The sequence below is a fragment of the Hylobates moloch genome, unplaced genomic scaffold (assembly GCF_009828535.3).
Source record: "Hylobates moloch isolate HMO894 unplaced genomic scaffold, HMol_V3 SCAFFOLD_2, whole genome shotgun sequence".
NCBI lineage: Eukaryota > Metazoa > Chordata > Mammalia > Primates > Hylobatidae > Hylobates > Hylobates moloch.
The window spans coordinates 56,485,387-56,501,668 of NW_026652277.1; the positions used below are offsets into that span (position 1 = coordinate 56,485,387).

General features: G+C 36.5%; 2 protein-coding genes across 10 annotated transcripts in view; one reads left to right on the forward strand and one right to left on the reverse strand.

The window, feature by feature from the left end:
• Positions 1-12,551, forward strand: part of NUP54 (nucleoporin 54) — a 34,498-nt gene extending 21,947 nt beyond the window's left edge. For 2 of the 3 annotated variants that reach the window (XM_032149761.2, XM_032149740.2), the window contains 4 exons: positions 2,187-2,294; positions 8,820-8,939; positions 9,238-9,348; positions 11,518-12,551. In XM_032149761.2, coding sequence (XP_032005652.1) covers positions 2,187-2,294; positions 8,820-8,939; positions 9,238-9,348; positions 11,518-11,646 — 468 coding nt within the window. In that variant the 3' untranslated portion in view covers positions 11,647-12,551. The remainder of the gene's footprint in view (positions 1-2,186; positions 2,295-8,819; positions 8,940-9,237; positions 9,349-11,517) is intronic. The other variant, XM_032149750.2, reaches the window with a different exon arrangement.
• Positions 12,552-14,234: 1,683 nt separating this feature from the next.
• ART3 (ADP-ribosyltransferase 3 (inactive)) overlaps positions 14,235-16,282 on the reverse strand; it is a 110,872-nt gene continuing 108,824 nt past the window's right edge. For all 7 annotated transcript variants that reach the window (XM_058433770.1, XM_058433754.1, XM_058433764.1 and 4 more), the window contains one exon: positions 14,235-14,628. In XM_058433770.1, coding sequence (XP_058289753.1) covers positions 14,501-14,628 — 128 coding nt within the window. In that variant the 3' untranslated portion in view covers positions 14,235-14,500. The remainder of the gene's footprint in view (positions 14,629-16,282) is intronic.

Genomic DNA, 16,282 nt, shown 5'->3' on the forward strand with positions numbered 1-16,282 from the left:
ATTATCAAAGAATTTAAATTACACTAAGTTTCCATATATATATATATATATATATATATATATATATGTGATCTATTTCTAGACCCTCTCTTATGTTTCATTGGCCAGTTGGTCTGTTTTTATATCCACCCATTCCACATTTTTTTAGTCTTATGGCTTTGTAGTGTATCTTAATATCTAGTAGAATGAATCTCTAATCTTGGTGCTTCTTTTCAAAGTTTTCTGGGTCTTTATGGGTCTTTATTCTATCATAAAAACTTTAGAATCAGTTTGTCAGAATGCTAGAATTATGGTTGGAATTGCATTAAATGCAAAGACTAATTTGTGGGAATTGAATTTTAATATTAAATCATTTCATCCATGAATGTGGTATATCTCTTTAATCCTTGTGGTCTTTTATGTCCTTTAAAATAATTTTTAAATATTCCCTTTTAAAATTTTGTGCATTCTTTCTTGGATCAATTCCTAGATGGTTTTAGTATTTGTTAATAAATACTGTGGCTGATAACATGTCTAATTTTTTTAGTTATTACTGGTAGAAAATAATGTCATAAGTACTCTTGTATCTAAAAACCCTGGTGATTTTTCAAAATTGAGATGGGGAGATTGCCTAGGTTATGTAATATAAAACATGGCCACCTAATTTTGTCCTTTCAGCATGGCCTGGCATTGGAAAGTTTCTTTAAAAGGTGATGTGTGCAGGTGGATGTGCTAAAATGTCTTGCACAATCTTATCCTCTTTCTTGTAACATGTTAATATAAGTCAGTGGCATAGAATGATTAATTATGATAGAGACAATTATGGGATTAATTCTGATTGGGATGCTTTAATAAAATAGTGAGATTTTAACCTACCCTGTAAGGTTAAGACTTCCTAAGGCAGAATAGTGGGATTTCAGTCAGGTAAAACAGCCAAGTCAAAGATCCAGAGGCATAAAAATGTATCCTGCTGCATAATTAATATCATTCCTTTTCCTCTGCACTCTGATTACTCCCTCCAAGTATTCTGTAACAGTTAATATTGAAATGTACTGTACTTTCTGTCAATAGTTAGATACAGGGCTAATTGTCTATTAAGACACCCCCTAGATATCATCTTATACATCTTAACTTTTTCCATTCAGACCTGGTTGTTGGCTTTATTCCATATTACTTCAAATTCCTTATTTCTGAAGTATGTGTTTTCTTTTTTTCCTTTTGAGATAGGTCTCTCCTTCCTCTCTCTCTCACTCACACTCTCTGTCTCTGTCTCTCTCTCTCTGTGTCTCTCGCCCATACTGGAGTGCAGTGGCATGATCACGGCTCACTGCAACCTCAAACTCCTGGGCTCAAGTGATCCTCCCACCTCAGCCTCCTAAGGAGCTGGGATTACAGGCATGTAGCACTACACCTGGTTAATTTTTTATTTTTTGTAGAGACAAGGTCTTGCAATGTTGCCCAAGCTTGTCTCAGAATCCTGGTCTCAAGCACTCCTCTTGCCTTGGCCTCCCAAAGTGCTAGGATTACAGGAGTGAGACACTGAGTGAGACACTGTGCCCAGCCGTGTGTGTGTGTGTGTGTGTGTGTGTGTGTGTGTGTGTGTGTGTGTGTGTGTGTGTGTGTGTGTGTGTGTGTGTGTGTGTGTGTGTGTGTGTGTGATGGAGTCTCACTCTGTTTTTTGTTTCTATGAGATGGAGTCTCACTCTGTTGCCCAGGCTGGAGTGCAGTGGCACGATCTCAGCTCTGTCCCCCGGGTTTAAGTGATTCTCCTGCATCAGCCTTCCAAGTAGCTGGGATTACAGGCGCGTGCCACCACACCCAGCTACTTCTTTGTATTTTTAGTAGAGACGGGGTTTCACTATGTTAGCCAGGCTGGTCTTGAACTCCTGACCTTAAGTAATTTGCCCACCTCTGCCTCGCAAAGTGCTTGGATTACAGGTGTGAGCCACCACGCCCAGCTTATTTTTTCTATGTATTGCCTCATTGCTAAATTTCCTAGAGCTCTAAAGATATCTTTGTATGATTCTTTTAAAAAAATTTTAGGTATGTAAAAAGGGAAGAAATATAAGCACAGATTTATAGGGAAAGAGTTTATATTTTGAGAGATGAATCTCAGGCTTATCCCAAGATTAGAATTTCCATACAGGTGTAACTGATAAATAGTTGTGATTTTGATTAACCCCTCCCCCCCAATTTTTTTTAAACAGATCATATCTGAAGACATTAGTGAGCTACAAAAGAATCAAACTACATCTGTAGCCAAAATTGCACAATACAAGAGGAAACTCATGGATCTTTCCCATAGAACTTTACAGGTAGTAATTTGGATTTTTTTCCCCCAGTGTTCATAAGACTATGTGTGTGAAATAATGTACTAAATATAGATTTTTAAAATAGAAAAAAAAAGACTAAAATAATAATGTGAAATTAGAAGTACCGAATTCTTTTAGTAAAACTTTGAAATTGGAAAACAGGTCTCATAGGGTTGAGTGAGGAGAATAAAAATATCCTAAAGTTCATATTTTAGTGAGAGTTTGAGGGAAAGCAGTAAAGAAATAAAGCATCTTAGTGCAAGGGAAGCTTCTGTGATATTATTGATGTCTCATGAATTTCATAAAATAGTTCAGAAAATTTTTTGAGTGCTAGATAAAGGAGTGTAACCATATTGGTCGAAAAACAACAATAGAATTTCCAAATTAACAGGAGGAATTAAAAGAATAATAACAACTGAAATTATAAACTATCATGAAAACAGAAATATTACATACTAGAACCAGTGAGAAACAGCAAAATCTGTACTCAGAGGAAAACTTACAGCCATAAAAAATTCTTATTTTAAAAAATCAAATGGGAAAAATAAAGGAACTTAGTATTCATGTTAAATTAGAAAAGGAATATCAAGATAAGCCAAAAGAAACTAAAAAGAAAGAAAGATAAATGTGAAATTAGTGAAAGACTAAAAAATGTAATAGTGGAAAGAATAAATTAAAAAACTGTTTCTTTGAAAAGACCATTAAAATTACTAAGAATCTCATCAGCCAGAAGAATGGAAAAACAGAGCAAAATATACAAAATTAGTAGTGGAAAAAGAGGCATCACCATAGATACACAAAACAGAATAAGAAGATACTGCATGGGCCAGACACAGTGGCTCACGCCTGTAATCCTAGAACTTTGGGAGGCCGAGGTGAGTGGATTGCCTGAGCTCAGGAGTTCAAGACCAGCCTGGGCAACACGGTGAAACCCCATCTCTACTAAAATACAAAAAAATCAGCCAGGCATGGTTGCTTGCGCCTGTAATCCCAGTTACTTGGGAGGTTGAGGCACAAGAATTGCTTGAACCCGGGAGGCGGAGGTTGCAGTGTGCCGAGATCATGCCACTGCACTCCAGCCTAGGTGACAGAGTAAGACTCCATCTCAGAAAAAAGGAGAAAAAAAAAAGAAGATACTGCATGTACTTTAGGGTAACAAATTTGGAACTCAGAGGATTTTTCTATGAAAATGAAAATTACCAAAATTAATCTACAGAGAAGTAAGAAAACAAATACCACAGAAGCAATTGGAAAAATGAAAGATGAAACATGAAAAAGGCCTCAGGGACAGATAGTTTCATTGCTAAATTTTGTCTAACCACAAAAGAGCTAATTCCAGTGTTATTTTAATTATTCTAGACAATTGAAGAATAATGTATATAGCTTCCTCATTTGTTCTTTTTTACAGCTTGAGATAATTTGCATACCATACTATTTACTCATTTAAAGTGTACAATTCAATGGCTTTTAGTATATTCAGAGACTTGTATAACCATTATTACCACAATCAATTTTAGAACATTTCCATCACCCTACAGACAAATCCCATACCCATTGTCAGTCACTTCCCCGTTTCACTGCAAATCTGTCAGTCCTATGCAACTAGTTTTGCCTCTATGGATTTGCCTGTTCTGGAAACCTCATATAAATGGAATCATAACGATATATGGTCTTTTGTGACTGGCTTTTACTTAGCATAATGTTTTCAAAGTTCAACTGTGTTGTACCATGTAATAGTACTTCAGGTACTAATAAATGATTATTATTCATTTATTGCTGAATATTCCATCATATGGCTGTACCACATTTTACTCAATTGATGGATATTTTGGTGGTTCTACTTTAAGGCTATTATGAATAATATTGCTATTAAAATTTATTTACAAGTGTTTGTTTGGACATATACTTCTATTTCTCTTGGGTATAAACCTACAAGTGAAATTGCTGTGTCATATGCACACTATGTTTAACTTTTTGAGGAACTACCTAAACTATTTTCCAATGCAACTGTACCATTTTACATTTCTGTTTGTAGCATCTCAAAAAAAGAAATTATAAACAGCTATTTTAAAGAGATGCAAATTATGCTAAGTGAAAAAAGCCAGACTTTTTATTTTATTTTATTTTTATTTTATTTTAGTAGAGATGGGGTTTCACTGTGTTGCCCAGGCTGGTCTTGAACTCCTGAGCTCAGGCAATCCACTCACCTCGGCCTCCCAAAGTTCTAGGATTACAGGCGTGAGCCACTGTAAAGGCTGCATAAGGCATGATTCTATTTATATAACATTATACAAAAGAAAATTAGGGACAGATAACAGATTAGTAGTTGCCAGGGACTGTAGATGAAGAGAGAAGTGTGACTACAAAGGGCTTGGGGTGATGGAAATATTCTGTATCTTAATCATTGTGGTGGTTACATGACTGTATGTATTTGCCAGATTCATAGAACTGAACACCTAAAACAGGTGAATTGTTGTATGTGGAGTATACCTCAAATCGGACCAAAAAACCACATTCCAAATGAAGTATAAGCAAAGAGAATCCAGCTATTTATCAATTTCTTAAAAAATATACTATGACCAAGTAAAGTTTATTTCAGGAATGCAAGGTTGGTTTTAATAACAGGACATCTATCAACATGACTTATTATAGCAACACATTAAAGGAAAATATATAGTAGAAACTGTAACCAAAAATGAATAGCAAATACTCAAAAAGGCAAAACACTAAAATTGCATTTAGAAACTAGACATGGACACCCAATATTATCATCATTATTTGTTGCTATCTTGGAGGTTTTCATAAATAAGCAAAGAAATAATATAAACATTGGGAAAATGATTAAGTGATCTATTTTTGCTGATATGATTGTATATCTGGAAAACCCAAGGGAATAAACCATAGAATTAATGTAGTAAGCTGGCTAGATATAAAAGTACAAAAATCAGCTTTTCTTTTTACTATCTGGAAATAGGAAAATGTTCCATTCACTATGGTGACAAAACTGTAAAATACTTAACAAATATATTTATGAGGAAAGTATAGGTATTTACAAATAGATAAACTGTATTCTTAGATGAGAATACTTAATATCCACTTTACAAAATTAAAAATGAATTAGTTTTTTAAAAATTGATTAAGCTGGGTGTGATGACATGGCACCTATAGTCACAGGTACTCAGAAGGCTGAGGCAGGAGAATCACTTGAGCCCAGGAGTTCGAGGCTCTAGTGAGCTATGATTGTGCCTATGAATAGCCACTGCACTCTGTTGCCTGGGCAACATAGGGAGACCCTGTCTCTAAAAAACTTTTGATTAAAGTTTCTTTAAGTTTATAAAGAAGGATAAGTGTTTGAGACTAGCTTGTTCAGGAACAAAAAAGAAATAGTGAAGGGGACTTCTTTACCAGATTTCAGAACCTATTTTAAACCTCTTGTAATTGAATCAATATAGTGTCTGCATGGGATTGGACAGAACGATGCATGGAACAGAGTAGGGAATTTACAAATAGATGCAAGTGTGCTGAAAATTTAATATATGATAAAGGTGGTATTTCAATTCAGTGGGTTTATTTAATAAATAATACTGGAGTATAAGTATCCATAAGGAAGAAAATAAAATTAGACCATTGCATCATATAAAAATAAAGTGGACTAAAGACTTTAAGACACTTTCAAAGCTGATTTCAAAGGGATTTGAGAGACATTGATCAGAAAGCTAGAAACTGTAAACCAACATTGGCCACATAAAAAACTATGTATAGCAAAAGATACCAGAAGCCATTTGTCAATAGTCATGTGATAGAGTTTAGGAAAAGGAAATTTTGCAAACAGCATTCATTTTAGATTTGGTGTTCATATTCATATTATACAAAGAGATCCTATAATTTGACAATAAAATCCAATTGAAATTTGGGCAAAAGATGTGTAAAGGCAGTTCGTAGAAAAAGCAAATGCAAAATAGTTCTTAGTCATTAAAAGATGGTCCCTTTAATTTACTAGGAATCTGGGAATTGCAGATTAAAGAAAAAAAATGAGATCCCGGCTGGGCGCAGTGGCTCACGCCTGTAATCCCAGCACTTTGGGAGGCCAAGGCGGATGGATCACGAGGTCAGGAGTTCAAGACCAGCCTGGCCAAGATGGTGAAACCTCGTCTCTACTAAAAATACACAAATTAGCTGGGTGTGGTGGCGGGCGCCTGTAATCCCAGCTACTTGGGAGGCTGAGGCAGAGAATTGCTTGAACCTAGGAGGCAGAGGTTGCAGTGAGCCAAGATCATGCCACTGCACCCCAGCTTAGGTGACAGTGAAACTCCATCTCAAAAAAAAAAAAAAAAAAGAGATCCCTTTACACTCATCCAGTTGGGAAAAATTTAAACAACCACCACCTGTTCTTGACAGGAATGTGGGGAAAGGATATTCTGATGTGTGGCCTATGAATCTAACTCATTAAGATCCTTTGGGAAAGCAATCTAGCAGCTTTAGAACTGAAAACGTACATACTTTAAAACTCAGCCTCGTTGTTAAAGATCTATACCAGTTAAATAGATACATGCACAAAAATGTTTATTATAGCATTGTAGTGTCAAAGCTACAAAATGTTTATTACAGCATTGTTTATAGAGTCAAACCTACAAAAATGTTTATTATGGCATTGTGTGAAAACAAAATGTATATCCATCAAGACAGTAATGATTGATTATTGGTTAATCACACAAAAAACATACAACCATTAAAAATAACAAATTAGAGCTATACTTCTTAAGGAATTTCATGAGATTTTGATAATAAAATTATTTTAATTATAAAATTTAATGGTTAATATTGATAATAAAGTTAATTTTGTTAATTATATATAATCCATTTTTAAAAATTTAGATCAGTAAAAAGCAGTTGGTCTATGCGTGTGTTTATGAAAAAGATATGGTTATAGGAGCATGGATGAGAGTATGGAGGGACTTGCACTGTTTTTAACAGAGTAAGCTGGGCTTGGAGAGTAGCAGCAAACCAAGAGTCTGCCTTTAGAGGCCACTGCTTTAGATCCTTTCCCCCGATGTATTGTTAAATTGGAAAGAAAGAGAAGCGGCCTGGCACAGTGGCCCACGCCTGTAATCCCAGCACTTTGAGAGGCTGAGGCAGAAGGATCATTTGAGTTTAGGAGTTCGAGACCAGCCTGGGCAACATCGGTAGACCTCAACTCTACTAAAAAAAGAGAAAAAATATTAGCCAGGCATGGTGGTGAGCACCTGTGATTCCAGCTACTTGGGAGGCTGAGGTGGGAGGATTGCTTGAGCCTAGGAGATCGATGCTGCATTGAGCTATGATTGTGCCACTGCCCTCCAGCCTGGGCAAGAAAGCAAGGTCGTCTCAGAAAAACAAAAACAACAACCAAAAAAAGGAACCATGTCACAGAGTGATATATACAGTTTAGTTTTATTTTGGATCTGTGTGTGTGTGCTTTCTGTATGAGCAAGGAGAAAGGTACAGGGGAATGAACATCAGTTAGCACTATTTGTCTTGGGGGTATGAGAGAATTTGTCTTTTACATTCTTGTATTGTTTCTTAACAAGTACATTTTGCTTTTGTAATCTCAAAAAGAAATCCAAGAAATAATTTTTAGACCTAAATATTATAAACTCATCTTTAAAGAACACGACGACTTTATTTAGAAAGGCTGTGAGTAAATGTCTGAAACTGGTATTATGTTGCCTATTTTTTTGTACTGCTTTTAAGCCATAGCATAGTTTCTGTTTCTTTGTTTTTTGAGACGGAGTCTCCCTCTGTCGTCCAGGCTGGAGTGCAGTGGCGCGATCTCGGCTCACTGCAGGCTCTGCCTCCTGGGTTTTCCGCCATTCTCCTGCCTCAGCCTCCCGAGTAGCTGGGACTACAGGCATGCACCATCACGTCTGGCTAATTTTTTGTATTTTTAGTAGAGACGGGGTTTCATCGTGTTAGCCAGGATGGTCTCAATCTCCTGACCTCATGATCCGCCCGTCTTGGCCTCCCAAAGTGCTGGGAATACAGGCGTCAGCCACTGCACCCGGCCAAGCCATACCGTAGTTTTAAAATTGTTGGCTGGGCAGAGTGGCTCACACCTGTAAACCCAGCACTCTGGGAGGCCAAGGCTGGAAGATCACTTAATTAAGCCCAGGAGTTCAAAAAATTAAAAAGTTTAACCAGGTGCGGTGATGCACACCTGTGGGCCCAGCTACTCGGGAGCTGAGGCGGGAGGATCTCTTGAGCCCCAGAGGTCAAGGATCCAGTGAGCTGTGTTTACGCCACTGCACTTCAGCCTGGGAGACAGAGCAAGACCCTGTCTCAAAAAAAAAACAATTAAGTGTACATCAGTGTATTCATGTGATAACTTTTGCCTAGTTAAAATGGACAGAAACATAATTCAAATCCTGAACTGTTGAACCCTACTATTGTTTGATTTTCAGCTGATTGCTTTCAGCAACTAATTGTAATAATACTACTTGCATAACTAAAAAGAGATGATTCTATTGTTATTGGTGTTTTTTATTTGTGTAGGTCCTAATCAAACAGGAAATTCAAAGGAAGAGTGGTTATGCCATTCAGGCTGATGAAGAGCAGTTGCGAGTTCAGCTGGATACGATTCAGGGTGAACTAAATGCACCTACTCAGTTCAAGGTAACCACTTCTAAGACCATAATGCTAAAATTTGTTTCAGGTGGATCTGCAGACAAAAAGTTATGTAATCTTCAAGCAGGAATTTTGTATACTTGTGTTTGTTATCTCCAATTAGAACTTCCTTTCTAAAGTAAACTCAGTCATGGTTCTTTTGGTTAGTATTAGTGTTTCAAATATAATGTACAGAGAGAAATAGAAATTTTTAATAGATGGTTTTGAAACCATCCTTTCAAAAGAAAACATTCTCTTTTACAAGTCTTCTTTGGCAGTTGTAATTTGACTCAGTCTTAACTTTTAGGGCCGACTAAATGAATTGATGTCTCAAATCAGGATGCAGAATCATTTTGGAGCAGTCAGATCTGAAGAAAGGTATTACATAGATGCAGATCTGTTACGAGAAATCAAGCAGGTAAGTGTTGCATGAAGCTGCATTATTTAAAGTGTGAGCTCACCACTTCACACCTATTAGGATGGCTGTTACCCTAATAAGAAAAGTGTTGGTGAGAATATGAAGAAATTGGAACTTTCTTGCACTGTTGGGGGAATGTAAAATGGTTCAGCCTCTATGGAAAGCAGTGTAGTGTTTACTCAAAAAATTAGAGATTGAATTACGATGTGATCTAGCAGGTCTACTTCTGGATATATACCCAAGTACGTTGGAAGCAGGGACTTAAAACAGATATTTGTACACCCATGTTCATAGCATCTTTATTCACAATAGCCAAAATGTGGAGATAACCCAAGAATCAATCAAGGAATAGAGAAAATATAGTGTATATACACACAATGGAATATTATTCAGCCTTGAAAAAAATAAGGAAATTCTGATACATGCTACAATGCAATTTGACCTTGAAGAAGTTATGCTTCGTGAAATAAGCCACTCATAAAAGGGAAATATTTATGATTTCACTTATGAAAAGTACCTAGTAGTCCAATTAATGGAGAGTAGAAAGGTGGTTGCCAGGGTGTGAGGGGAGGAGGGGATGGGAGGAACTTAATTGGTACAGAATTTCAACTTGAGAAGATGAAAAGTTCTGAACAAAACGGATAGTGTTGATTATTGCACAACAGCATAAATGTACTTAATGCCACTGAACTGTATACTTAAAAATAGTTACAGGCAAAAGTTTATGGTATGCCTGTTTTGCCACAGTTTTTAAAAAGTGAATTATCCCTCTCCTCGCCAAAAAGATGAATTTAGAGGTAGTAGAGACACTATAAAGTTTCCTAGACCTTGCTCCTTAAAGTGTAGGCGGTAGCTGCACCTGGAAGGTCATTAGAAATGCAAAATTTCAGTCCTCACTCCAGACGTACTCAATCTGCATTTTATCAAGATCATAGAATGATTTGTATGCACTTTAAAGTTTGAGAAGCAACTGCTCTAGATTAATACTTTCCCTGCCTATATGTCGCATGTAAGTTATAAACATGTTGTTATTGATCTATCCCCTAAGCCCTCAGGAGATCTGGATGGAGGTAGGTTGAGGTGGCCAGAACCTCCAACCACTTTTCTAGGGTTTTCACGTTGTGTGAAAAAGTTGGAAACACTGCTTTGGCTTATTTTCATTAGTATAAATGCAGATTGGTTTAATGAAAATGAACAGTTGTATCTAAAGAAATATATGAAGATGATGAACTTTGTGCAACATACTAGGTAGCTAATGACCGTTGGCATGGCCCTGAGGATTTTAGATAAAGGTTATAAATGTCATCAACAAATCCAATTTTATTATGTGCTTTAGAATGGATATGGCTGGTTTTATGCAACCAAAAACTAGTTTGGCTTCTAGCTTCTTGGATATTACACACACAACCAATTATATTCCATTGTTTTAAGTATTTGCAATAAATTAACAGATTCCAGTATATTGTAATAAATAGTTGTATTAAATAAGAGTTGATATATGCAATAAAACTGGGAATAATTTAAACACCTGTCTTTTTTAAAATGATGAGCAGTGTATTGTTTTGGGATTGAATCATAGTTCGCCATCTACTTTATGACCTTGGGCAGGTTATTTACCTATAGTTTCTTTAACTGCGGAGATGATAATGGTACCCCAAATAGGGCTCAAACGGATTTTAAATGAGTTAAGCAGTGAATACCAGTACTAGTAAAACAGCACCTTAACCCATAAGGAGGAGTCTTAAAAAAATGTTAGCATCTGTAGTCATCATCACCATTATCACTATGTACTTTGTACTTCAAAACATGAATATTCTGTTTTCAGAATGTTATTTTGCTAGTCATCTATATTTGAATACCTCCTTTGAGTTCTGTTTTATTATCATGCCTTTATCAAAAGTTGGTAAAAGGAATAGCTATCTAAAAAACATTTTTGTTGGAAGATACTGTTCATTATATATTTGATTTTATTGTTCTTTAGAGTTTTGTCTTTCACTGTTAGCAAAAGATGTAGTACAAATGTTTAAATATGCATGCCCTCTATATTTAGAGCACTTACTAGGTACTGTGTTGCTAGTAAAATAGTCAAAGTGGAGTCCTTTTTTCTGTGACTAGCTTGCAGTTTTAATAAATTAATACATTAATATGTTGTTTCTTAATTTGTTCTAGCATTTGAAACAACAACAGGAAGGCCTTAGCCATTTGATTAGCATCATTAAAGATGATCTAGAAGATATAAAGCTGGTTGAACATGGATTGAATGAAACCATCCACATCAGAGGTGGTGTCTTTAGTTGACAGTTCACAAACTTGTGTAAAGGTTTGTGAAATGCATCTTCTTACTGCATCAGACCTTCCTTAAGAATGAAACCGACCATGTGGAGGGAAAAAGAAAACAATTCTCTCTTGGCTTGGTTTTTTGAGAAGTTTACTGACAAATTACTGTTCATCAAATCTGAAATACAGTCACCTCACAGCTCTTCAAAGAAAACCTTTGAAAGATTTAAATCTAAAAGCTGTATTTACTTTAAAAGAAGTGCATAATTACCAAAATTATATGTACTATTGTACATTTTTACAACAGCATTTTCTTAAACATAATCTGTTTAATGATTATTGTCCACTGAGCCTGTACTCTGCTTTCCATACCAAGTAAATATGAAATAATAATCTACTTTGCACATAACAGAAGAAACTATAATTACTTGGCTGTTGGAGATTTGTGCTTCAGAGTATCCGTGTACACCAGTTTTTATATTTGTGAACTCATCTGTGGGAGGAGCAAAGAAAATCCAAAAGCATTTAATGTTTTCTTTTTGTTCTATAAAGATGTGAAAATGTATTTTTATATTATTTTACTTATTTGGAATTTACAGAGCACACCTAAGCAATTAGGATATAACAAAATTACTTAACCATTTTTGCAACCATTTTGTTTTTTAAGCCTTTTTATTTCTAAAAAGATGAAAACTTATAAATAAATTCTTAATTTGTAATTACTTTTATATAATTCTGTCTGGTGCTTTATTTGGCTTTTGAGGAATGACCATTTTTTGTCCACATAGGTACTAAATTCATAATCACAATTCAGGAATTTTAGTCTTGTCTGATTTTTGCCTCCTAGGGATTTTTGTCAGTGCTGATATATTTTGATTAGGGTATGGCAAATAAAACTTACTTCAGATATCATCTAGTATTAAGAATTCCCTAATATGTCGTTAGTATTTGAAATACTAGAAAATCTGAGTTAAACAGATTAAATAGTGTTAAATAGTGGGTCTTTAACCAGTGGATCATTTTAAACAGTATATCTGACTACACTATATATTTGGGCTGCATCATGTTGGCCGCTTTTGAGATGCTTTAACTTTGCACTTCTCTGTGATGCTTTGACTTATATTGACAGGTGTTATAAGAAACAGCCCCATGAATGTTGCTATTGTATTTACTAGGGGGATGGTGAAGAGTGTGATGCACTGTATATCTGGAGTCTATCCTCTGAGAATCCACTGAAGAGATTTCTCCTCAGTTGTATAGGTTACAGTTGTGTAGACTAGGATTTTTTGTGGGTTTTTTTTTTTTTTTTTTTTTTTTTTTTTTGAGACAAGTCTCTCTGTCACCCAGGCTGGAGTACGGTGGCACAATCACGACTCACTGCAGCCTTGACCTCCTGGGTTTAAGCAGTCCTCCCACCTCAGACTCTTGAGTAGCTGGGACTACAGGCATGCACCACCACAACTGGCTAATATTTTTTATTTTGTGTAGAGATGGGGTCTTGCTATGTTGCCCGGGCTGGTCTTGAACTCCTAGACTCCAGCAATCCTCCTGCCTTGGCCTGCCAAAGTGCTAGGATTACAGGCCTGAACTTCCATGCCTGGCCAAGACTAGGAACTTTAAAACTGATTGTTTCTTTCCAAATTGACTGCCAGAAATACGCAACTACTTTTGCCAAGTTTATGGCGTGTAAATTTGTTACACTACTCTACTACCCTCTCATCATTCTTTCCTACCCATTATATTGCAATACCAACAGTGTTGGGACAGGAATTTCTCGCCTTGTCCACATGTTCTCCGTGGCCCAGGAGATCTGCATGTCCATCATTCTTACCCATGTAGCCAAGTATAGGAGTTTTTGTCCCTCTGCACACCCCCTTATATAAGTAGGAGGAGTTGTTGGTCTAATTGATGAGAATTGTTACTCACTGAGCTATGTAATCTAGCGGATGGATCACTCATCATGCATACCATGCTCGCATCTCTAGCCTTTCATTTTTCATGTTCTAATATTGCTGGTTGCTAGTTCAACCAGATAAATATATCACACAGGGCCTAAGGTCAGCCTTTTAAAGACAGGCCCAGTCATCCTGTTAGGTTTCTGTCCCACTGGTGATTGCATATATAAGGCAGGCCTGTGGTCCTTGATCATATAGCTGGTTAGATAACTAGACTCAGTTATCAAAGCAAGTGTTATAGACTGAGTAGTTTGTGTCCTCAGAAAATTCTTATTGAAATCTTAACACTCAATATGGTGATTTTAGGAGGTATGGCTTTTGGGAGGTCATGATGAGGGTGGGGCCTTCATGAATGGGATTAGGGCTCTATCTCTCTTGTCCCTTCTGCCACGTGAGATGGTGAGGAAGGGACAAGGAAGAGGGCGCTCACCAGAAACTAAGTCTGCTAGCACCTTGATCTTGGACTTCCCAGCCTCCAGAACTGTGAGAAATAAATGTCTGTTGCTTATAAGTTACCTAGTCTACAGTGGTCTGTTACAGCAACCCAAACAGACTAAGACAAAGAGATGAGTAGACTACCCTTGAAGTTCTAATTCAGATATTAAATTCATGTTAAACACTAACAGTATTGAGCATACTGGCAATTCTGAAATATCTAATCAAAACCTTTTATTGAATTCAATCAGAAGTATACAGTTTTCGGGATTTTTTTCAATTATAAGAGTAGTATAGAAGTGAAAAGTTCTGTGACATATCTGGACCAACTTTCTGAATTTGCAAAATGAATAACAAATATACAATTCTCATTTTATCCAGTGACTTTGGCCAACAAGTAAAAAATACATCATTCCTTTTGATCTCCTGTGGGGTCCCTATAGTTATTTCAAGTAAAGAATAAGAAGGATAAACAATGCATCAAACTACAGAGCAACAAAGAGACTTATAGCAGAAACACTGATTAAAATGATGACCATCCCAAACTGTGGAAGCAGCAGTTTCCCCGAGGATGCAGAAGGATGGCTTTTGGGACCTGGAACAGGAACTGGACCTGGAGTTGTTAACAAGAATACACAGTCACTGACACATCATTTTTTTATATCAAGTATCACCCACCTATACAATATATCCTGAATATGTAAACGATGACACTAAAGTTGAAGTAAAAACTTACCTGAAATACTTCCAGCCAAAAGCAATTTTCAAATAAGTAATTCATTACAGATTTCAGGCTATATTTCCATATACAGTTGACCCTTAATATGGGCGTTGGGGTGCCAACCTCCACACAATGAAAACCTACATGTAACCTGATTCCCAAAAAAACAACTACTAATAGCCTACCATTAACTGGAAGCCTTACTGATAATAGAAATAGTTGATTAACATATTTTTATATATGTATTATATACTGTATTCTGGTTGGGGCATGGTGGCTCACACCTGTAATTCCAGCATTTTAGGAGGCCAAGGCAGGAGGACCGCTTGAGACCAGGAGTTTGAGCCTGGGCAACATAGCGAGACCCCATCTCTATTTTTAAAAAGAAAAATAATTGATTAGCACATATTTTGTATATGTATTATATACTTTATTTTGGCTGGGCACGGGATTACTGGCTCACGCCTGTAATCCCAGCACTGTGGGAGGCGGAGGTGGGCAGATCATGAGGTCAGGAGATCGAAGACAGTCCTGGCTAACACGGTGAAACCCTGTCTCTACTAAATATACAAAAAATTAGCCGGGCGTGGTGACGGGCGCCTGTAGTCCCAGCCACTCGGGAGGCTGAGGCAGGAGAATGGCGTGAACCTAGGAGGCAGAGCTTGCAGTGAGCCGAGATCGTGCCACTGCACTCCAGCCTGGGCGATAGAGCGAGACTCCAGCTCAAAAAAATAAATAAACTGTATTTTTACAATAAAATAGAGAAAAGAAAATATTAAAATCATAAGGAAAACATTCACAGTACTGTTCTGTATTTACTCATACCCTAAGTTTATTTTACATCATCTGTTTATAAGATGAATTATCTGTCTGAAATGGCTGGCAACTGCAGCTGCAAACCTGAATCTATGTATGAAGCAATTCAACTTTTTCTTGTAATGTCATGACTTCTCTCTGCTTCTGAGACTTGCGGCATCACTAGTGGCACTTCCTTTGACTCCTATGGTGTTATTCAAGGTTTTCGGTATTGCACCAAACATGACAAAAAATACACGAGAACTGTGAGAGATCACTTTTTACTGTGATGTGCAATTTACTGGAGATGAACTCCTCGGAGATGTTTAGCAACACATAGTGTTTTAAGAGGATACTCGAAACACTTGAACTCACCGCAATAGCAACAGGAGGTGGCCATGAAATGATTACAATGATAAAGTATGTATTATAGTTAATTTTCTGCAGTTAAGTTTTAATACCGCATCTTTACATTTACGTTTCTTTTGACTTCAAATGGTGCCACATATGGTCTGTGTACACAAATTTGGATAAATACTAACGTTTTACAATAGACTTGTGTATGTTTTATGGTAGTAAATGATAAAAATAGACTAGCATCTACATATATTTTATGCATTCATGACATTCTTTTATATATATATATTTCTAGGCCATGCAGTTTGTCTGCAAGTTTCTTCAAATTGATGCAAATCTCCAAAAAAATTTCCAATACATTTATTGAAAAAAAATCCATGTATAATTGGACCCA